This window comes from Schistocerca cancellata, chromosome 4 (assembly GCF_023864275.1).
Source record: "Schistocerca cancellata isolate TAMUIC-IGC-003103 chromosome 4, iqSchCanc2.1, whole genome shotgun sequence".
NCBI lineage: Eukaryota > Metazoa > Arthropoda > Insecta > Orthoptera > Acrididae > Schistocerca > Schistocerca cancellata.
Window position 1 is genome coordinate 662665843 of NC_064629.1, and position 24749 is coordinate 662690591.

Here is a 24749-nt window from a genome sequence, read left to right on the forward strand (position 1 = left end):
GCATCTGTCTGGGCTTTGTAAGTTTATTTGACGAATTAATATGTAACGTATTCCAGTCATCTAACATTTACTAGGTAATAAGTCGAAACTGGTAATGATACCTCTTGTATGATCTGAGGCTGAAATGTGCAACAAAAACTCTCTCTGTCGTTAATTGCTATAGGCCTACGATGAGCCATTTTGAGTAATAAATTGTGATGTCTAAATGACAAAACTTTCTGTATTTGTTTTCTCTTACTGTTTACAGTCGTTTCTCTTAGCAATTTTCATTGTACGTTCTCATATCCTCTGGAAAATGTTTCTGAATAGTTTTGTTTAATTCAGTTTTTATGTTATTTTCCTATTATCGTTTTCATGAAATTCTCACATTCTCTTCACAACTGCCTTGTTCCAGTCGAGATGTTCTATTCTCTTGCTTTCTTCTTACCGGTAACATCTGTAGTTCATGTTATGATTTATTCTGTAACTTTAATTTGAACATACATATAGAAACAGTTAAGGAACATGCTGCGCGGTTATTGCACCACTGAATAGCTGGCTTTACATATCCTTGGCTTATGAAATGATGACGAACGGCACAAAACTTCCGTCATTATCTCCCAGAATAAAGACACATCGATTTACTTACATAAATTTTTCACAGTGGAGTCATACTAATATGTTTATTAAACTTCTGATTAACACTTACAGTGATCCTACATTAAACAAAGCTAATTTTCATTGTTAAAAATTCTTGTAAAATTTCGTTCCTAGGAACGTAAGAGGTAGTAAATTAAAAGAATCCGTATATATTTTAACGGACATATACATAAAAATAATACACCATAACGCCAACGTAATCAGTAACATATATCTACATTTGTTATACGCCTCATGAATGCTTTTATTAAGAATGCATATAGACAGACGCTCTCTCCATACATAAATTATTAATGCCACAATTAATGTTAAATTCGCAATTTTGACATCCCATAAATATTTCTCAGCAAATGAATACACAAACCACCAGTTTAGTTTAAAAGCACTGCCTCTTGTTATTTTGCTAGTTTTTTCCATGTTAACATTGTAAATTCTCCTTCCAGTAGATATATTTATCATTCATAGAATGTTGTTGTAAGGCACTGCAGGTACAAAGAAGCTATTTTGTCATTATACTGTATGTAACAGCTAACGAGTGAAACACAATATCTGTGAGTGTCGTTTGTGAGACATGAATGATGCCTTCTAGTTGGTACCCCGTGGCTTAATCGTCTTGGTAGCAGGAGGCGGAATCTTAGTGAAACCGGCAGCATCAAAAACAGGCAGCATATCCCTCACTCTCTGTCCTGATGCTGCCAGATCAAGCAACCTGAAAAAAGATTTTAGAAACAAATGGGTTATATATTGGAAATAATTATACGTTTACAGTTTATTTCTACATGTGGTTAATAATAATTCGATACAGATGCTAACAGAATGAAATGTACTGGTTATTTCTGGCGAGGAATCTCGATTCCGAGATTGAACTCGACAATGTAGCCATAGAGCAGTGTTTCCAAAGCAGCAACATAATTTTCTATAAAAAGAAAATTAGAATCTTTGGTCCCTTGCTAGTACAAGAGATTGGTATGCAGATAGTTCGCAGTTCAGTTCTTTGCCTAAAGCATCACTAAGTGGCAATGTTGCTGGGACATGTCAACACATAGCTTTCCCTATGGTTAATGTCAGCTTTCGCTACTTCACTTCCGCGTAGCTCATCAGTTGTCTCGCGTTGCTGACTAGCTCCCATTTAAAAACTCCCATCGGGAATAATACTGGGGATTTAAACATTTTTGTGCGTTGAACATTCTGAGGGTCACGAGAAGTTTGATTTTTGTTTCAATGTATTTCGAGTTCAGTGGTGCTTTAGATGAGTATGTAGAGCTATTTAAAGTCATTATAGTCCGCGACAGTGTTTATGGCCTCTGGCCCAAGGATGCGCAGTAGACAGCTGCACAGATGCCCAATCAGTGCTCAGTCTGTATCTACATTCCATACTGTGTAAATTTCTGTCATATTTCAGCATTCTGTTGTGTTCTATGACTGACTGATTTCTGTGGTATTCTTTGTGTTCTGTGAGTTTTCTAATAACGGCTGAAACACCTAGAAGGCTCCAAGTGCTTCAAAAACAGGTTCAAAATGGTTCAAATGGCTCTGAGCACTATGGGACTTAAATCCTGTGGTCATCAGTCCCCTAGAACTTAGAACTAATTAAACCTAACTAACCTAAGGACATCACACACATCCATGCCCGAGGCAGGATTTGAACCTGCGACCGCAAAGGTCACTTCGGCCGGCCACAAACAGGCAAGGGGCCTTATTGTTAAAGTGAACTCGTTCTTCAAACGTTAGGCTGATTCAAGTGAGCTGGTCTCTGAGGTTGGCAAGGTGCTTGAACGTAACGTAATTGCAGTCCATGCACTTTCAGCCTAGTTGGCAATGCAGCATTCCTTGTGTGCTGCACGGCCAGAGGCCATTAACGCTGTCGCCGACTATAGTCGCCTTGTCCAAAGGAAGCCACTAATCTATACCATGGATGTGGAACGTTAAGACACAATTATGGCTTTGTTCTGTGTATTAGAAAGAGCCATTATGTTATATGAAGCCACAATGGAATTAAATGTGATAGCAGCAAACAGAAGTGAAAATCTGCCAGCATGTGAAGAGAGGGTTGGTGACCCATCCAATATAGAAGTCACAATAGTTGAGTACAATGAGGTCAGCAAGGTCAGAAACTGTGAAGTTGAAAGTGGCTTCACCACGTGTTATAATCTTTATGGTTGACTCCTGAAGAAATTAACTCAGAGATGACGTGCATTATATACGTTAAAACACTTTATAACAGAGAAAGCCGATTTGAATCATCTGGGGAGTATTTTCCGCTCTCCCGACCCAGTGGAAGCAAATGAAAACGTGTATACAAAAGCTCAAGAACTCATCACTGACATACAAGAGGTCATGAAGGATGAAATACAAGTCATAAGACAAACTGGCTGGATTCACAAGTACCATGGACAGAGAGTCTCCAAAGACTGTGATCAGAAAGCAGAAGGGCAAGAACATACTACCAGAATGGCCGCACTGCGGAAGAAAGCGCTTGCATTCTGGGCAAATACAGAAACTATAAAGGCGTCACCAGATGCCGATACGGAGGGGCTTAAGCAGCAGTTTAAAGACCACCTGCAGGAGGCAAGAATAGAGAGCTGGAACCGATTGATGGCACAAACCTACATCTTGACCTATGGAGTACACCGTATATAATCGTCGGTCAAAAGATAAACTCACTGACAATTATCAACTCTAAAACGAGCAGACGGCAGCTTAACAGGAAAGTGGTGACAATCTGCACAATTACTGATGGACGCTCTCTTCCCAGAGAACACTGCAGAGGAAGAATTTGCTAAACACAGAGAACTGGGAACTCAGCCCAATCTCGCCACTTTCATGAATGAATGTGGGAAGTTCAAATTTTGACGGGAAAATAAGTCAACTGGACTACCAGTACTAACCTAACCCACCGCTCCACTCCCCCCCCCCCGTCTCTCCCATCTGGAAATTGGTGGGAAAAGGACTCAGTCTGTGCTGGGCTGCTGGATAGGATGGACATAAGTCTTTATTCTGTATGCATTGTTTATTTAAACAATTTCAGTTGTCATATGTAGTAACTCCATCCAGTGTGTTAACCATGAGGTCCAGAGTCCAACTGACCTAGTTCACAACACAGCCACCAGAGCGCTCCGTCGCCCCTCCCCTCTCCCCTCCCATGAGGTAATCCCATATGACGGTCTGGGGAAAAATGGCGGGAAAAGGACACAGTCTGTGTCTAGATGCTGACAAGGGGAGGCCGCCAATTGTGAAATTCAGATTCGATTCATACTGCGCATAATAAAAGCTCATGGCCAGAGGTGTAATGTGGCAAAGCACCAAGATGCACTTCTCAGCCGTTGTTGAGAAAATCGACATTCAACTGCCGCTGCGCTGCCGTTGCGGTGAAATACTCTCTACGATTAACAAATTTCGACGGCGTCGTGGCGCAGCGGTAAACGCTCGGGTTCGTAATCCGAAGGTCGCCGGATCGAATCCCGCACTATGCAACTTTTTTTTATTATTTGTTTTTTTGTAATTCAAATGTATACACACACACACACACACACATTATATACAATTCCCGGCAATCAGTTGCTACAATTATGCATGTAATAAGTTCTTGAAAGAAGACGTAGAAACGATATTCCGAAACGATTACGTATATTGTAAGTCAAACGTTCGAATTAGAATAGAGACCCCACGAACACAAATTTTCTGTGGCAGGTACGAAATATAAAAACTCCGTTACTCGCTCGCTGCACTTGAAGGACAGATGTTGAATGGGGCGAAACGAGCCGCCGCATAACAGCGTAGTTGCCTGCTAACTTCGAAAGAAGGTAGATGCGGTCCCTAGCGCAACTTATAACATCGTCGAAAATCAGTGCGTGGAGCTTTGGTACATCCTGTTAAACAAACGGAAAAATGGAGACGGCACAATTGGAGAGCGATCCGGGCCCTTCGCATGAAAGTAATATGATCGAAGAAGATTCTATACACAGTGAAGTGGCGAAACAACTATTGAAAGATGCGTTGGTGTATTTTGAAAGCCTCCTTCGTAACAGTAATCGCATCGCAGCAGAACCGTCATCATCAATCAACGAAGAAGCCATGGTAATTGGGAAAGAAATGTTCCAGAATACGCTGCAAATGCTCGCCGAAAAAACCCTCGTTCATGATGAGGAACTGATAGACATTAATGAAATCGACGATAATAATGCCTACGAAGTCGTTGAAACGGGTCCCATTGCCAAAGAATCATCAGACGAATACGAGCCGGACGAGAAGAAAAAAAAAGGGTACGATTATATTTCTCTGGACTACAAAATTAGAGCTGTAAATCTGGCCAAAGAACATCCAGGCTGGAATCTCAAAACTCTACAAAAAAAGGGGTGCTCTCGTTTGACAAATATGGGCTATTTATCCAGGTGGGAAGAGCAAATCAAACGTGGCGGTAGCAAATTTGATATATATTGTACCATCGATTCATGGGTGCATGATCGCTTCGTAGAAGCTCGACAAAACTTCCAGCAAGTTACTACCAGAAACCTGCAGCAGTGGACCTTGGGCACTGCAAGTCAGTTCCCAGATTTCAACTTCAAAGCTTCAAAAACATGGGTCACCGAATTTAAAAAGAAGCATGGTATTCGGCAACGGAAAATCACAAAATTTGTTTCCCGGAAAGAGACGGCTACCCAAGACGAAATTTTGGCCGCAGCGGACACATTTCGGATCCAGACGCGAACGTTGATAACTAACTTCGACAAAGATTTCGTAATTAATACTGATCAAACAGGTACGTAAAGAGCTGTTCACAAATGTCATATGACATGATGATAGAATATGATAATCTGATATATGATTGACAACACAGATTTCGTATATTTCTTATATAAACTATATTTTTATATTTTGTTTGTCAGGGTGCCAGTACCAGTCCACGTTCAACAGAACTCTCGCCGAAAAAGGGTCAAAGGCTGTCCTGGTAACCCGACACGACATGAACAAGGTGACGCATTCGTATACGGCACAATATTCAATCACGATGTCTGGACGAGTCTTGCCTCTTGTTTTCGTATGCCTCCAAGAGTCCACAGGTACGTTTGGACCCAGAGTACAGAAGACAGTCGACGAGTACGCCAAGAAGTATACCAACGTTGTTATTACATCCTCCAAATCCGGTAAACTAACAACGGGTTTGTTCATGGACTTCTTGCGTAATGCTTTGCAACCATACGTACAAAAGAAAGAGTTTCTCCTTCTGATCGACTCTTGGAGTGGGCAAACGAACTCGGCGTTATACGATGAGACGTTCCAGGACGATAAGAAGTTACCAACGTGCACTATAAAAGTAATTCCTCCAAAGTGCACTCCTCTCGTCCAACCGTGTGACGTTTATTTTTACCGGCAGGTAAAAAATTTGATCAAGCGCCTTCAAAATTGTGCTTTTTTAATCGAGCGAAACCGTGACATCAACTCCAGAGACGATTGTATAATAATCCAATCCATCGTCCACCACCAATTGTCTTCTCCGATTTTTGCCGATATGATACGATACGCGTGGTATGCATCAAACCTGAATTTTTCAGAATGTCAATCAGGTGTGTTTCCCAACAGGTAATTTAAAAAACAATTGTTCTTGTAAAAACGCATCGTTTATCAGATGTGCTCGATGTCGTGCTGTTTTCTGTTTTCCATGTTTCTATGATAACTATCACTCTGGTTTGTGCGATACTCCAGCTACTTCTGGTCACTAATTGTTCATGATGTGCGAGTGTATACCGAACTTTTCAATAAATTGTATCCACTTGAATATTATTTGTGATATTGTGTTTCATTTCAAGTATTATTTTTCCACGACAAACGACTTTCAACAACTTATTATATGCATAATTGTTGCAACTGATTGCCGGGAATTATATATAATGTGTGTGTGTATACATTTGAATTACAAAAAAACAAATAGTAAAAAAAAGTTCGATGATGCGGGATTCGATCCTGCGACCTTCGGATTACAAACCCGAGCGTTTACCGCTGCGCCACGACGCTGTTGAAAATTATTAATCGTAGAGAGTATTTCACCGAGCGGCAGCGCAGCGACAGTTAAATGTCGATTTTCTCAACAATGGCTGAGAAGTGCATCTTGGTGCTTTGCCACATTACACCTCTGGCCATGAGCTTTTGTTATGCGCAGTATGAATCGAATCTGAATTTCACAATTGGCGGCCTCCCCTTGTGAGTGGGAGGACAGACATAATTGTTTACTGTTCAATAAATGAGATGTGTCTTCTACAGAAGGTGGAGTATATAAGCTGTAACCATGTATCTGAGGACTGTGTAGATATTTGCTGAAGACGAATATGTTTCATGAAATAATGAAAATGCAGCAGGATGGGGCCAAGTTACACTTCGCAGCTTATGCTGATAAATACATGTGCTACAACTCTAGATCATTCGATAAAAGTCCAGTCAGACTTCTGACTGTCACTACACAAAGAAAGAGAGAGAGAGTTTTGCAGATGATGTGAGAATATTGAAACAATTACACTTTTTATTCTGAGGAATACTACCACTGCCACACTTGAACACAGACTCGAAAATGATAGCAACACACTTGTGAAACCATCCCTGAGACACTTCGCACGCTTTTGTGGCAAATATCCTTGTCTCTGAGCATGGGCTGCTTCAGGAGTTACTAAATCCAATTGAATGCGTCTCTAAATACACTTTCAAAGAGATCGCTGCACAGTAGTTTGCATCAATTTTGTGGTGTACACTGTTACACTCGAATATGGACTGAAAAAACATCGCTGCACATTTGTGAAACCTCCCACGACACTTCACACGCTTTTGTGGGAAACAGGTCCCGAATCTGATATCAGCTGCAATATCTGATTGTACACGCCTAAACAATGATATTTGGAAATAAAAAACAATCTGTAACTCTAAATAGGACCCTCGCCACTTTTCAAGGCTTAGCTGTATTTGAAGCCACTGCTGGAGAGAGAAAAATTTCTGAATCCTACAGCTGCTGTGGTGTTCATAACTTTTTCAGAAACAGGGAGTGGGCTTAGTTTTATATTTGCTGCTGCTGGAGTCAGGCACATTATTTTCCTCATTTCTCGTAGCACATATTGGTGTCTAAGCACAGACAGGAAAATCAGAACAATTCGAAAGCTGTCCTGCAGATGAGAAAAATGGCTGGATTTTTCGTTGAATTTTCGGTGTCCTACAGCTGCCAGTCTGGAGATGCTCTGAAGCCACAATGGCCAATGAGGGACAGAGATGGATGGTCGGCTTGGATGTGTCTCTGAGACTCAAACAAAGAAAACATCACAGAACTTTCCATAGATACCTTTTCCCCTTCTTGTTCGAACCAGTCTGTCGAGGCTCCTATGCCCCACACAAAGGTTGTCTTGTGAATGGAGCATTCTGATTGCCTCTTACTGAATTTATCTGTTAAACTGCTGCTGCTGCCAGTGTGGTAACATTGTTCGCCATTTTCTGCAGATGAGACTTTCAGTGGCAAAACTATTTTGTACAGATAGCAAAAAGATATACATCAGTCACATTGCAGTGACAGCAAAAATGATCTAGAAATCATGATATACGGATATTATCGTCGAAGATACTTCCTCACTACACAGCTCTGCTCCTGTCGAGGAGAGCTTGAATTTTTCAACGTGAAACCAATCTCCATCCGGGCTGTCACCACATACCACATCGATGTAGTAAACACAATTCCTATCCTGCACCATACAAAATCATCAGTTCTGCATCCTGCATATAGATATCGATCACCAGACTCTTATACATATACTGCACAAATCGTAAGATCCCAAAAAACATAAGAGAATGCACTGTAAATAGTCCTCACGGTACTAAATATTTCCCGTGTGATCAGACGGTCATGCACCATGCCCAGCGGTTATGAGTCAACTGCCCCACACACGCTGCCTCACCACGTGATCAGAGCACCCTCAGCGGTCCGCAGTCAAACTCCGAACTGGTGCAGAAAGGCTAGGCTGGTCTTCCCCCCCCCCCCCCGCCCCTCCCCGCACAAAGGCATTACTGTTTCTGCCCTCAACCCCTGCATGCTTGCTGGCCTGTTGCCATGCTTTCTACACCCATCTCCAGACCTGGGATTACAAGAACATAAGCATTTTCACATGGTTCGCCAGAATATTGTACCATTTATGCGATAGTTCTCGATATCAACCACATAGCAGTATGCTACCGATTACTTGCACAGTGTAATTCCAAAGACAAAGAGTGGAAATCATTTCTCTGGAAACCCAAAACTTTAGCGAGCTGCAGTGAGGTGGAACATGCTGCAAATCACTGACTAACTACAAAATTATCTCGTCTGCAAGGGTCTGAACATGAAAACTCGAAAATAGAGGCAACTGGTAGTTTCACTCATATTTTTTTTAGTGAATACCGATGTCAATAATATAACATTTATTTTTCTATATAGATTTTCAATTCCCCCCAAAGGGGGCAGGCTGGCAGCAGCTTAGTACAGACTTTTTAAAAAACGGAAGAAGAAAAGAAACAAGAAAAACAGGAGATAAAACGGTGACTTAAAGTGTAAAATGGCGGAAAAATGCAGAAAGTTAAAACAGAAAGCAAAGGGATTGGCAATGTTAATAAAATACACAGGAATCAGACAAGTAACACAGTAGACACACAATTAAAAAAACATGGCGACAGTCTGGTTTCTGTTCGCAAGAGATAAAAAATCACACCCAGCGACAGTATGACGGCCATTTGCAACACTTCCCAAAAGACAACACGGAACACTCACTGTAAAACACTCACTGTAAAACACTGCACGAAAATGGCGGCACAAAGATGACACTCCCAAGCCAAAGGCAGATGGGGGGGGGGACATGGAGGAGGGGAAAAACGAAAGGGGGGGGGACCAAAGAGGGAGAGGACTCATAAGGGGGGGACAGGGGCAGGGCAGACACGAGAGGGAATGAGAAAAGGCAGAGGAGGGAAATGCAAAAGGACTTGGGGGAGAGAAGAGGACAGAGAGAGGGGAGGTGGGGAAAAAAGAGGATGGAAGGGGGGGAGAGGGAGCCTGGGAAAAGGACAGAGGAAAGGAGGGGGAGTGAGGATCAGAGTTGATAGGAGGGATAAATGGAGGGAGAGAGGGCATCATCCGGGAGGGGGAGTTGATGGAAGCCACCTTGGGAAAGGAGATGAAGGGTGTAGAGACGGAGGGTAGGGGGGACACAACAGTGAAGACATGGCAGGGGGCGGGGATGGGAGAGGAGAGGAGCAACCAGGGGGTGGGGGGATCAGGGCGACGGGAGGTGTAGAGGATGTGGATATGTTCGAGGAATAGGAGCAGATGGGGGAAAGGAATGAGGTCATAGATGATCCGCGTGGGGGACGGGGGGCGTATACGGAAGGCGAGGGAGAACGCATGACGCTCAAGGATCTGGAGGGACTTATAGAATTTGGGGGCGGGAAAGATAACCAGGTGGGACTGGCATAACAGAGGATGGGACAGATTAAGGATTTGTAGGTGTGGAGGATGGTAGAGGGGTGCAACCCTCATGTCCGGCCAGAGAGTAGTTTGAGGAGTCGGAGGTGGTTGTGGGCTTTGGATTGGATGGAGCGGAGATGAGGGATCCAGGTGAGGTGACGGTCAATGGTGAGGCCAAGGTAGGTGAGGGTGGGGGTGAGGTGGACAGGACGGGCGCAGACGGTAAGGGAGAAATCCAGGAGTCGGAAGGAGCGAGTGGTACGACCTACGATGATTGCCTGTGTCTCGGAAGGATTGATTTTCAGGAGCCACCGGTTACACCATGCAGCAAAAAGGTCAAGGTGATTCTGGAGAAGGCGTTGGGACCGTTGCAGGGTAGGAGCGAGGGCGAGGAATGCGGTGTCATCGGCATATTGCAAGAGAGGTACTGGAGGAGGGGGTAATATAACAAATTCCAAATGAGCCATATACTTTAGAAATTCATCACCATCTAGGAGCACATAACACACACAACAATCGATCTTCTCTCATGCAAATAAAGATGGGGAAAAAAAATAGAAGCAATCAACCAGACAATTTACAAGGGAGGGAATAACTGTCCAACGCAAACACATGTCCACATAGAATCTTCTCAAATTTCTACGGAGAACACACGTGAACATGAAAGCTGCCCAACACATACTGACAAGGGAACCTCCCCCTGTACCCCCCTCAGATTTAGTTATAAGCTGGCACAGTGGATAGGCCTTGAAAAACTGAACACAGATCAATCGAGAAAACAGGAAGAAGTTGAGTGGAACTATGAAAAAAATTAGTAAAATACACAAACTGAGTAGTCCATGTGGAAGATAAGCAACATCAAGGGGCATGTGAGCTCAGGAGCGCCGTGGTCCTGTGGTTAGCGTGAGTAGCTGCGGAGTGAGAGGTCCTTGGTTCAAGTCTTCCCTCGAGTGAAAAGTTTTCTTTCTTTATTTTCGCAAAGTTATGATCTGTCCGTTCGTTCATTCACGTCTCTGTTCACTGTAGTAAGTTTAGTGTCTGTGTTTTGCGACCGCACCGCAAAACCGTGCGATTTGTAGACGAAAGAACGTGCCTCTCCAATGGGAACCGAAAACGTTTGATCGCAAGGTCGTAGGTCAACCGATTCCTCCACAGGAAAACACATCTGACATATTCTAAACGACACTGGTGACGGCATGTGCGTCACATGACAGGAATATGTTGTCGACCCACCTAACTTGTACACTTAGCGAATGGGTAAAAAAATTCTTCTACCTTGCCCGATTTAGGTTTTCTTGTGGATGTGATAATCACTCCCAAAAAAGTGATGAAAACATAAGAGTTTGTCACATAAACTGAAAATAAACAATTAAACTTTTCACTCGAGGGAAGACTTGAACCTAGAACCTCTCGTTCCGTAGCTACTCACGCTAGCCACGGGACCACGACCCTCCTTGACTCCGAGTGTCCTTGATGTTGCCTATCTTGGGGTGGACTACTCAGTTTGTATATTTTACTAATTTTTTTCATAGTTCCACACAACTTCTTCCTGTTTTCTCGATTGATCTGTGTTCAGTTTTTCAAGGCCTATCCACTGTGCCAACTTATAACTAAATCTGAGGGGGGTGCGATGGGGAGGTTCCCTTGTGAGTATTAGTTCACTTTTCAGCCACCCAGAGGGCAACGCGGTTAGGTTAGCTACGTTCCTATACCCCAGTCTCACTTTCTATTTCCGACGGCTCCTGCCGTAGGCAGGAAATTTCAGTTGTTCGGGCCACAGGCAACCGTCACAATGCGCTTTCTCACCCGAGACAGAATCGTCCTAGAAAGCCAGCCACATATATTTTATCACTTTCCTTACAATTAAATATTACAATTGCAGCCTCAGTCTGATGACATTCGACATTGAGCGAAGTATCATAAATACTCCCTCCTGACGATGGTGGCTCTGGAGATATCAAAATCTGCAGCATTGTTATGACTGGACATAATTTTCCATGTAAAAAATCTTTCATTTTCTTTACAGCTATCACAATTTTCCACGTCAAATCCATACCTTCCCTTACTAGAGGACAAAGCCATTTTCTCTACACATGTCGGAACACACACATACTGTATAAGCCCACTGATCACAGTGAATCTACCCACATATCTCCTACTAAGAATAATATTTCTCCAATAACTGAATAGTGGTGACGCCAAACAATATTGAGCGAAAATCCGCGATGTATGGATATGTCTCGCCGGCCAGAGTGGCCATGCGGTTCTAGGCGCTACAGTCTGGAACCGAGCGACCGCTACGGTCGCAGGTTCGACTCCTGTCTCGGGCATGGATGTGTGTGATGTTCTTAGGTTAGTTAGGTTTAATTAGTTCTAAGTTCTAGGCGACTGATGACCTCAGAAGTTAAGTCGCATAGTGCTCAGAGCCTTTTGAACCATGGATATGTCTCATTGGTTTTTCTTGCGAGTGGTACCAGTGTATCTTAGGAAGAATGAAGTAATCGTGCTACAAGCGACCAGCTATTAAAAAACACTTTCGCAACGGCTATATAGCTATCAAAAGCGGTCTTGATTCTACCCGTGCACACAGATATCCATATTAAAAACTATACAAACTTTACAAATCGAGATATGGTATTGCTTCCGAGTGAAGTGGTTTTCCATACAAATACCGCAACATTGAATATAGATGGTGATCGCTGAGGTGTGTATTAATGGAGGTAGGACGTCAAACGGGCCGACTTGGAGCAGGCGAGGCACCACAGGTCATTTTAATTTCCACTGTCTATACTTTTACAAATAAATTCCTAAAACTTTGTCAGCATGACCAAGAAGGATTCAGGATTCACACTCATAACAGCGAAAGTTCAAAAACATAACAAAATAATTTTTTTACATGTTTAATTTCACCATTTTTCACTTACAATTCTGCATTTGTTGCTATAGGTACACTTCTCTTCATAAGAAAGAGAGACTCGTCGATGAATTTTGCACAGCACACAAACCATATTTACAGGTGAATGAAACTCTAGAATTTATTTAATTTACGCAAAAATGAATGAGGTGTTACATTTTAAGCTTCATGTTTAGAAAAAACTCAAATTTAAAGTTAATTATCTCAATTTTTTCTACAGTTTTAAATAGATTTGGAATATTCTAGACTTTCATAGACCTGTAAGTATGGTTTGTACGCTGTGCAAAATTCATCGAAGAATCTCTCTTACTTACCAAGTGTATCTATAGCAACAAATGCTGCTAATACTAAGTGAAAAAAATGATGAAATTTCACATGAAAAAAATTTATTTTGTTATGTTTTTGAACTTCCACTGCTATGGGTGTGAATGCTGCATCCTTCCTGGTCATGCTGACAGAGTTTAATGAATTTATTTGTAAAAGTATAGACAGTGGAAATTAAAATGTCCTGTGGTGCCTCTCCTGCCCCAAGTCGGCCCGTTTGACGTCATAACAGAGCTTAAGTGCGGGTGACATCGCCTACGGTGTAAGCTCATAATAAAATCACCGAATTTAGAAAGTTATTCGGCTAAGGAACATGGTATGAAGCCGGTATTTGCAATTCTCTCACGACGCCCCTAGATATTTCTCCAGTATTTGTAACACATTCTATCTAGATGCCATGTCAGAGGTTCTGCAATTTATCCACTGGGTTATAGGGCAGGGACTATGATGGTTGATTGAGAAATATCGCATACAGCAGATGGTGTGCTATGCGATGAATCACTTTAAGAAAATGCAACGCCAAATTGAGATTGTGAGAAACGTATACTGGTCGTTCAGATCTATAGTGTTACGCTTTCCAGTAGAAATTCTGTCTACAGTTTGGAATCAGCTCTTTCCATTCAACCACATACCTGCGTTTGATCCTACGGAGATGTCTTTTAATGATTACAGTCACAAATGAATCATATTTGTGGCACTCTCATATCGCGAAACGAGTCACCTTTTTCAAACCTTTCTGCTACAGTAAAACTCCTACATGGTTTTTGAGACAAAGTCCCTACACATCTTCTATCTGTTCCTCAGTCTCTCCTCACCATTCCTGCAGCTCTGTGTATGTCATCGATCGAATTTAAATCGGAACTGAGCAAGAGCTGGAGAGTGCCATATCTACCACCTTCTGCAATCCGTGCACAAACAGGGTGAGCTGAGTTAATGCGACAGGACCATGTTTTTGACCACTTGGTGGATATTGGAACATGCTGCCATAGCTCCGCCAACTGTGTACAATGTGTAAGGCCAATGCAAAGCCGGCCGGAGTGGCCGAGCGGTTCTAGGAGCTACACTCTGGAACCGCGCGACCGCTGCGGTCGCAGGTTCGTATCCTGCCTCGGGCATGGATGTGTGTGATGTCCTTAGGTTAGTTAGGTTTAATTAATTTTAAGTTCTAGGCGACTGATGACCTCAGAAGTTAAGTCCCATAGTGCTCAGAGCCATTTGAACCATTTTTGAAGCCAATGCAAAACGAAGCTTTCTCCTGCAATACGAGGGAGCAGTAGAAGCGGACAGTAGGGGAACTGAGAGAAGTACGAGGATTATGCTGCTGCAGTGCGGTGTGTCTCCAAACTACATACAGGTACTGCAGTCCGGAGCAGATCTGCATCCCTCAGGGTGCATTAATGTGTGTCACAAAAAATTGTACCATCCAACAGAGAATAAAAAAAAAAATATAAAATTACAAACTATAAAAGAACCCCCCGTTGACATCATCCAGTAGAGAACTCGATAATATTTCTATCGCATCCCTGTCTCCCATATATTATCGAAAACAAATACCGTCTGCATGCTGGCATTGAGCATATGCTGTGGCCCCCATTAAATATTCAGGTATCAGGTATTGATAAACTCAATCGCCTGTACAGACTAGTGTAAAGTATCATTGCCTGTACTGTACGAGGACCATATCCCCCAGACTATCAGTCACAAGACAGGGGCCCTGTGTTGTTGTCTGATACATGTTTTATTCTGCTGTAACATGTCCAAGCAGCTTATGACATAGCTTTGTGCACCACCATACTTTTGTTTTCTTCAACACGACTTTGAGGTATGTGTCAGGTTCAAAACTGATATGAACACGCTTTGATCTGCTGGCTCTGACTGAAAGATGGACATTGCACGGTGTAAATTGGGCAGTTGCTCCCACAACACACACCCAGGATGATTTTAAATAAAAGACACTCACAACATAAGGAAACTGGAAGAGCTTTGCCGCATTGTGGAGCGTTTCAAAAACAGCTTTCCAACGGTGAATAACGACGTCTAAATTTAAACTCATCTTTCACAGTGACGGGATATCTGATGGTTCAGTGTTCCGTTTCAATTGATTCCTCATATTGCAGTCACATACGTGATCACTGTTTCGGTGACTGCCATCCCCGGAAGGTGTTGCCCCTCCACCAAGACTCTTTCTCCATCTCAAACAAGCGATGTCAGTCAATCATTATGTGGTAATCAACAGCATACCACTGGACAGATGGGATGGAAAAGACACCGTCGATGTACTGTAATAAGCATCAAACTTGATAGTGCGATCAATTTTAGGAATTATACCAGTTTTTCCATAATTTCAACACTGACCAATGACGCAGCAGCATGCTTCCCAATTTCTGTATCATTGCTAAACCACCCCTCCACCACTTCGCGAGTACCGTATACTGGATTGCGAATGTAGATGGATGACTGTGGAGTACGTTAATTCACTGTTAATTCTAGAGGATATACACCAAAATAACCAGACAGCGATCTACATATTTCTAGCACTTCGGTCGTCATGTGTAATTTACTGTTATGATTTCCCATTTTCCCTATGTGGTTGGGAGTCACAGACCATTCTCGCATTATTCGGATAAAGCTAGAGAGTGAAAGATCTCCTCGCATTATCTTTGACCAACACTACCTGCAATACCGTCACCGACTAAATTTGCAGCTGACCAGAAGTAGACCGCTACATTCCATGACTCATGAAGGAACACAGGGAACCAAGCCCATAACTGTTGTTCTGCACCAATTTTACCCATGGAACCCATCCAAGTGCACTAAATCTCTCTAGATGCGCGCATGTCGAGTAGGTTAGCACCCCTTATCGGTGCATAATAGATACGAAAGTGTTGTCATGATATAAAAGACGGTTAAGAAGAAGAAAACGTGTGGTTTTATGCGTGATGGAGCTCCAGACAGACGGAGTTTGAAGCATTTTACATACATCAGCCGCGCTTTCAGTCCTAAAATATGGTTCTAGCGTCCGGGGTCAGTACCAAGAAGGTATTGGTAAGAGAGAGAAATGATCGTAGAACATAACCAAATGCACTCCTAAGGCTACATGGTTCTGTACATACAACACGCTATAATGTTAAAGCCAGGTGGTTTCCGACCTATTACTCGTGTGGAATGTAACGCTGTCAATATTCCAATGTAAGAAATATACAGGGTGATTATAATTAGAGTTAAACTTTCAAACCACTGTAGAAATAACGCCGCTGGTCAGAATGACGTCAAATTGCAACGTAATACTATCGGAGAAGGGGGAAACGTATGAGAGAAGAAAAATAAATAGTTACAAAACGTAGCAATAGATGGCGCTGTAAGCATCATAATTTAATAGTGGTCGACTACAAATGACAAATGAATCATACAACAATGGCTAAGGAGTACGTTTGACGTTAAACAAACTGTACTACTCAGTGTACATGGGTGTATAGGTGTGATACGTTTAGTTATGTAAGCCCATCCACCATTTTAAATAAGGAGATAATTCAGAGGCTTCCTTTACCAGGATACAGGTTGGCTGGCAGCTTTTCTAGGATCTCTTTGCGGTGTGGTGGAGTAGCCATGTATGTGAAAAACGGCATCCCATTTGAGTCAATTGATGTTTCAAAGTACTGCACTGAAAAGGTGTTTGAATGTTGTGCAGGTGTGGTTAAATTTAATGGAGCTAAACTTGTAACTGTTGTTATTTATAGATCCCCAGACTCCGATTTCACAACATTTTTGCTAAAGCTAGAGGAGGTTCTTGGTTCACTTTATAGGAAATACAAAAAGTTAGTTATATGTGGTGACTTCAACATTAATTGGATAACTGATTGTGCAAGGAAAAGGATGCTGGTAGACCTCCTTAATTCATATAATCTTATGCAAACCGTATTCTTTCCAACGAGAGTGCAAGGGAACAGTAGAACAACCACAGACAACATTTTTGTTCATTCCTCATTACTAGAAGGGCATTCTGTTAGCAATAAGGTGAATGGACTTTCAGATCATGATGCACAAATTTTAACTCTGAAAGATTTTTGTGCTGAAACACATGTTAAATATAGTTATCAACTGTTTAGGAAAGCTGATCCAGTTGCTGTAGAGACCTTTGTAAACCTTATCAAGGAACAAGAGTGGCAATATGTTTATAGCGCTGATACAGCAGATGATAAATATAATGCTTTTCTCAAGACTTTTCTCGTGCTCTTTGAAAGTTGCTTTCCGTTAGAACGTTCAAATCGGGTACTAGCACAAACAGGCAGCCCGGGTGGCTGACTAGAGGGATAAGAATATCTTGTAGAACAAAGTGGCAATTATATCAAAACGTTAGAAACAGGCAAAATCTAAATGCAGCAGCCCATTGGAAACAGTATTGAAAGGTGCTTAAAAATGTTATTAGGAAGGCAAAAAGTATGTGGTATGCAGACAGAATAGCTAAGTCTCAGGATAAAATTAAAACCATATGGTCAGTCGTAAAGGAAGTGGCTGGTCTGCAGAGACAGGTCGAAGATAATCAGTGCGTAGTGGGAATGTCCGTGTTACTGATAAGTCGCATATATGTACAGTATTTAATAATCACTTTCTGAATATAGCAAGTGAACTAAATAGAAACCTAGTCCCCACAGGGAATTATATAGCGCTCTTAGAAAAAAGTGTTCCGAGACTGTTACCTGAAATGCTCCTCCATGATACTAACAAGAGGGAGATTGAGTTAATAATCAAATCACTAAAGACCAAGAACTCTGATGGATATGACGGGGTATCTAGCAGAATACTGAAGTATTGTTCTATCTATGTTAGCCCAGTACTTAGCCATATCTGTAACTTTTCCTTTAGGAGTGGTCGGTTTCCTGGCCGATTAAAGTACTCGGTAGTGAAGCCCCTTTATAAAAAGGGAGACAGGGATAATGTTGACAATTTTAGACCTATTTCTATGCCATCGGTGTTTGATAAAGTTATCGAGAAGGTTGTATATACAAGGTTACTGGAGCATTTAAATTCACATAATTTGCTGTCAAATGTACAGTTTGGTTTTAGAAATGGTTTAACAACTGAAAATGCTATATTCACTTTTCTCTGTGAGGTTTTGGACGGATTAAATAAAAGGTTACGAACGCTAGGTGTTTTCTTTGATTTAGCGAAGGCTTTTGACTATGTTGACCACAAAATATTACTGCAGAAGTTGGACCATTATGGAGTAAGGGGAGTAGCTTACAATTGGTTCGCCTCTTACTTTAAGAACAGAAAGCAGAAGGTAATTCGCCGCAATATTGAGAGTGGTAGTGATGCTCAGACCCAATGGGGCACTGTTAAGGGGGCGTTCCCCAAGGATCGGTGCTGGGGCCACTGCTGTTTCTTATTTATATAAATGATATGCCTTCTAGTATTACAGGTGATTCAAAAATATTTCTGTTTGCTGATGACACCAGCTTGGTAGTGAAGGATCTTGTGTGTAATATTGAAACAGTATCAAATAATGTAGTTCATGAAATAAGTTCGTGGCTTGTGGAAAATAATTTGATGCTAAATCACACTAAGACTCAGTTTTTACAGTTTCTAACTGTAACTTTTTGATCAGACAGAATGGGCATATTATAAGCGAGACGGAACAGTTCAAGTTCCTAGGCGTTCAGATAGATAGTAAGCTGTTGTGGAAAGCCCATGTCCAGGATCTTGTTCAGAAACTAAATGGTGCTTTATTTACCATTAGAACAGCATCTGAAATAAGTGACAGTTCAACACGAAAAGTAGTCTACTTCGCATATTTTCATTCGCTTATGTCGTATGGTATTATTTTTTGGGGTAATTCTTTTGATTCAAAAAGGGTATTTTTGGCTCAGAAACGGGCTGTTCGAGCTATATGTGGTGTAAGTTCGAGAACCTCTTGTCGACACCTACTCAATAGTCTGGGAATTTTGACATTGCGCTCACAGTATATATTTTCTTTAATGTCGTTTGTTGTTAGCAATATTAGCCTATTCCCAAGAGTTAGCAGCTTTCACTCAGTTAATACTAGGCAGAAATCAAATCTGCATGTGGAATGCACTTCCTTGATTCTTGTGCAGAAAGGAGTGCAGTATTCTGCTGCATCCATTTTCAATAAGCTACCACAAGAACTCAAAAACTTAGCAGTAGCCCAAACTCTTTTAAGTCTAAACTGAAGAGGTTCCTCATGGCTCACTCCTTCTATTCTGTCTAAGAGCTCCTGGAAGAGCTGAAAAATTAAGCAAATTCCAGTGTTACATTGTTGATTTTCTTTATTTAAACTTACGTCTTGTCGCCTGAATATGTTTTTTATATTTCATTTTATCTGTTTCTACTATCGTGTTATAATTTTATGTATTGACTCGTTGCATGACGATGGAGACTTCTCCTTAATTTGGTCCCACGGAACAATAAATAAATAAATAAATAAACAGAAAGGTCATACACTCCTGGAAATTGAAATAAGAACACCGTGAATTCATTGTCCCAGGAAGGGGAAACTTTATTGACACATTCCTGGGGTCAGATACATCACATGATCACACTGACAGAACCACAGGCACATAGACACAGGCAACAGAGCATGCACAATGTCGGCACTAGTACAGTGTATATCCACTTTTCGCAGCAATGCAGGCTGCTATTCTCCCATGGAGACGATCGTAGAGATGCTGGATGTAGTCCTGTGGAACGGCTTGCCATGCCATTTCCACCTGGCGCCTCAGTTGGACCAGCGTTCGTGCTGGACGTGCAGACCGCGTGAGACGACGCTTCATCCAGTCCCAAACATGCTCAATGGGGGACAGATCCGGAGATCTTGCTGGCCAGGGTAGTTGACTTACACCTTCTAGAGCACGTTGGGTGGCACGGGATACATGCGGACGTGCATTGTCCTGTTGGAACAGCAAGTTCCCTTGCCGGTCTAGGAATGGTAGAACGATGGGTTCGATGACGGTTTGGATGTACCGTGCACTATTCAGTGTCCCCTCGACGATCACCAGTGGTGTACGGCCAGTGTAGGAGATCGCTCCCCACACCATGATGCCGGGTGTTGGCCCTGTGTGCCTCGGTCGTATGCAGTCCTGATTGTGGCGCTCACCTGCACGGCGCCAAACACGCATACGACCATCATTGGCACCAAGGCAGAAGCGACTCTCATCGCTGAAGACGACACGTCTCCATTCGTCCCTCCATTCACGCCTGTCGCGACACCACTGGAGGCGGGCTGCACGATGTTGGGGCGTGAGCGGAAGACGGCCTAACGGTGTGCGGGACCGTAGCCCAGCTTCATGGAGACGGTTGCGAATGGTCCTCGCCGATACCCCAGGAGCAACAGTGTCCCTAATTTGCTGGGAAGTGGCGGTGCGGTCCCCTACGGCACTGCGTAGGATCCTACGGTCTTGGCGTGCATCCGTGCGTCGCTGCGGTCCGGTCCCAGGTCGACGGGCACGTGCACCTTCCGCCGACCACTGGCGACAACATCGATGTACTGTGGAGACCTCACGCCCCACGTGTTGAGCAATTCGGCGGTACGTCCACCCGGCCTCCTGCATGCCCACTATACGCCCTCGCTCAAAGTCCGTCAACTGCACATACGGTTCACGTCCACGCTGTCGCGGCATGCTACCAGTGTTAAAGACTGCGATGGAGCTCCGTATGCCACGGCAAACTGGCTGACACTGACGGCGGCGGTGCACAAATGCTGCGCAGCTAGCGCCATTCGACGGCCAACACCGCGGTTCCTGGTGTGTCCGCTGTGCCGTGCGTGTGATCATTGCTTGTACAGCCCTCTCGCAGTGTCCGGAGCAAGTATGGTGGGTCTGACACACCGGTGTCAATGTGTTCTTTTTTCCATTTCCAGGAGTGTATAATATCGGATGGGAAATTTCAGTTTTTAATGGTCCTGAGGCCAAAAACCACATAAAAAGCATCAATAACATCGGTTTTCAATTGCCCTGAGGCCAAAAAACCGCATTGAAAGCATCAATCAAAATCAAATCGGATTATTAATTTCCGTGTGACTGGTGCAAAACATGTCCAATGTCCACCGTTTTCTGCAATAACCTGATATCGAGAAACCGCATGTTCCACAACTGATCGAAGTGTTTCCGGGGTCACTTGCAGAATGTGTTGCGCAATGCGTGTCTTCAATGCAGCTATGTTTGCAATCGGAACGCTGAACACATCTTTCAGATAGCTCCGCAGCCAGATGTCACACGGATTAAATGGTTCAAATGGCTCTATGCACTATGGGACTTAACATCTGAGGTCATCAGTCCCCTGGACTTGGGACTACTTAAACCTAACTAACCTAAGGACATCACACACATCCATGCCCGAGGAAGGATTCGAACCTGCGACCGTAGTAGCAGCGCGGTTCCGGACTGAAGCGCCTAGAATCGCTCGGCCACAGCGGCCGGCCACACGGATTAAGATCAGGTGATTGGAATGGGCAAGCTGTAGCGAAATGGCGGCTGATAATTCTAGCATTTCCGAAATGACGCTACAGTAGCTGCTTAACTGGATTTGCAATGTGCGGAGGTGCGCCATCTTGCATGAAAATGATCCCAACCACACATCGACGCTCTTGAGAGCTGGAATGACGCGGCGGCGCAAAAGACACTCATAGCACGTACCAGTGATGGTGCAGGTAACAGGAACGGAAGCACTTGTCTTTTCGAAGAAATCTGGCCCTATGGTAAATGATATTGTAAACTCACATCACACAGTGACCTTTTTATGATGAAGTGGTATTGGTTGATTTGCTTGTGGATTTTCCGTTGCCCATATTCGACAACTCTGTGTATTGACATATCCTGTCCGATGGAAGTGGGCTTCGTTTGTCCACAAAATCTTCCACGGCCAATCATTGTCCACTTTCATACGAGCAAGAAATTCTGAAGCAAAGGTCTCTCTTGCTGGCAGGTCAACAGGAAGCAACTCGTACGTATGGGTAATTTTGAATGGATAACAAAGAAGGCTATTTCTTAGGATTTTAAGCACCATATATCCAATGATTGGGCAAATCTCTGCGCATTACACGTCTGCACACCACCACTCGTCTCCTCCCGCATTGCTGTGCCCACGACTTCCACTGCCGTCGAATCAATTCGTTTCCTCTCTCTACCAGGTTGCACACCTAAGGAACCCATCTTTTCGAATTTCCGAATCATTTTCTCCAGACCCACGGCAGTCATCAGACCAACGCCTTTTTTCAAACCCCTCAGTGTCCGGTACTTCTGCAAAGCGACGTGTGCACAGTCATCATTCTTGTAATACAGCCTTGCAAGCAGAGCGCGATCATGCATTGAGACAATCATGACGAACTTCGCAGGTGCGAATGGAGAAAAAACCGTGTACCCAGAGTTTTTATACCAAATTGAATGGGTTGTGCGCATGACAGGTGCTTTCCTTTACGTATTCTGAGACACACAGCGCCACCTATTGATCAATTTTCACACTATTTTTTTCTTCTGCCATACCTTTTCCCCCCTTCTCTGATAATATTCCGTTGCCATTTGACGACATTCTGACGAGTGGTGTTATTTCTGCAGCGTTTTGAAAGTTTAACTTTAATTACAACCACCCTGTATTTCCAGCGCATGTCATGCATTCATTCCTTCCTGCAAGTTTCCCTACGATAAACTATGGTGACAAACTGTAAAGTGGTAAAACTAGTTCCTTAAAACATAGAGTGTATGTGATACATGCATCCATGATGATCACCCCTTCCCTGACGCCCTTAGTAAGGCCAATCACTTTGCCTCCTACCTGTCCGATGTATTTTCCATCCCCGATGATCCCCAGTTTGATTACTCCCTCTTCCCGGATATCCGCGATCGAACTGACACTTCTGTCCCTCCCCTCGCTCCTGGTTTCCAGTACTTGGACAACATTGCCCACGCGGAACTCAATACTCCCATCACTACACAGGATCTCATTGCTACACTTCGCACAAAACGCAACACCGCTCCTGGTAACGATCGTGTCACCTACCGTCACCTTCGTGAAGCTCCTGTCTCTTTTCTCTCCACCCTGGCCAGGCTCTACAGTGTAGTCCTGTCCACCGGTTACTACCCCGACCTGTGGAAAACCTCCCGTATCCTCATGTTCCTTAAACCTGGCAAACCGCCGTCCGCCGTCTCCTCCTACCGTCCCATCAGCCTTACCTCGGTCTTCAGCAAGGTCCTGGAATCTATCCTCACCCGACGCATCCACCAGCATCTCCGCCAACACCGCCTCCTTCCCGTTACCCAGTGTGGCTTTCGGCCGTCCTTCTCTTCCAACGATCTTCTCCTTCACCTCACTCATCTCCTTTCCGAACAGCTAAATTCCCGTCGCTCCGCAATCTTCCTCTCCCTTGACCTCGAACGCGCTTAAGACCGCGTATGGCATTCCGGTCTCCTCTTCAAGCTCCAAACCTTCGCCCTTCCCATTAACTACGTTCGTCTGATCGGTTCCTTTCTCTCCCGCCGTCCTTCCTATGTCACGATACATAACACAGATTCCTACACCTTTTTCCCCTCCGCCGGTGTGCCCCAAGGTTCCGTCCTCTCCCCCCTTCTGTACCTTTTGTACACGGCGGACATGCCGCCGCCGTCGCCCCCCCGTCCACCTTCTCCAGTTTGCCGATGACACCGCCTTCCTTGCCCTTGCCCCCACCCTGCAACGCTCCCAACGCTTTCTCCAATCCCATCTTGACTGGTTCACTGCTTGGTGCAACCAGTGGTTGCTCAAGGTCAATCCCTCCAAAACCCAGGCGATCATTGTAGGCAAAACCACCCCCTCCTTCCGCCTCCTTGATTTCTATCTCACCGTCTATGGCCGTCCTATCGCCCTCACTCCCACCCTTAAGTACCTTGGCGTCACCCTCGACCGTCGCCTCTCCTGGACTCCCCATCTCCAGACAATCCAAGCCAAGGCACGTTCCCGACTCCGTCTCCTCAAGCTCCTTTCCGGCCACACGTGGGGTCTGGACCCCTCCACAATCCTCCACACCTATAAATCCCTCATCCGCCCTATCCTTTGTTACGCCCATCCAGCCTGGATATCCGCCCCCCCTCCCTTTTATAAATCCCTCCAAATCCTTGAACGCCATGCTCTCCGCCTAGCCTATCGCATCCATCTCCCCTCCCCCACGCGGATCCTGTACGATCTCATCCCCTTCCCCCACCTCCTCCTTTTCCTTGAAAGGATACGGATCCTGTACACCTCCCGTAAACTTGATCCTCCTCACTCGCTCGTATCCCCGATCCTCTCCCGTCCCCGCCCGCTGCCGCGCCTGTATTCCCACGTCCCACCCGGTCTCCATCTCTCCACCCTCCTTACCCTCTCCCAAGGTGGCTTCCGCCAGCTCCCCCTCCCTGATGATGTCCTCGTCCCCTCCATCTAGCCCTCCTA

At 43.9% G+C, this 24749-nt stretch overlaps 1 protein-coding gene across 1 annotated transcript in view; it reads right to left on the bottom strand.

Annotated features, from left to right (window-relative positions):
• Window positions 1–649: 649 nt before the first annotated feature.
• The window catches only part of LOC126184372 (uncharacterized), a gene marked incomplete at its 5' end in the record, with an annotated part of 143109 nt that continues 119009 nt past the window's right edge, over window positions 650–24749 (bottom strand). Inside the window, one exon of the mRNA XM_049926757.1 lies at window positions 650–1348. Coding sequence (XP_049782714.1) covers window positions 1225–1348 — 124 coding nt within the window. The remainder of the gene's footprint in view (window positions 1349–24749) is intronic.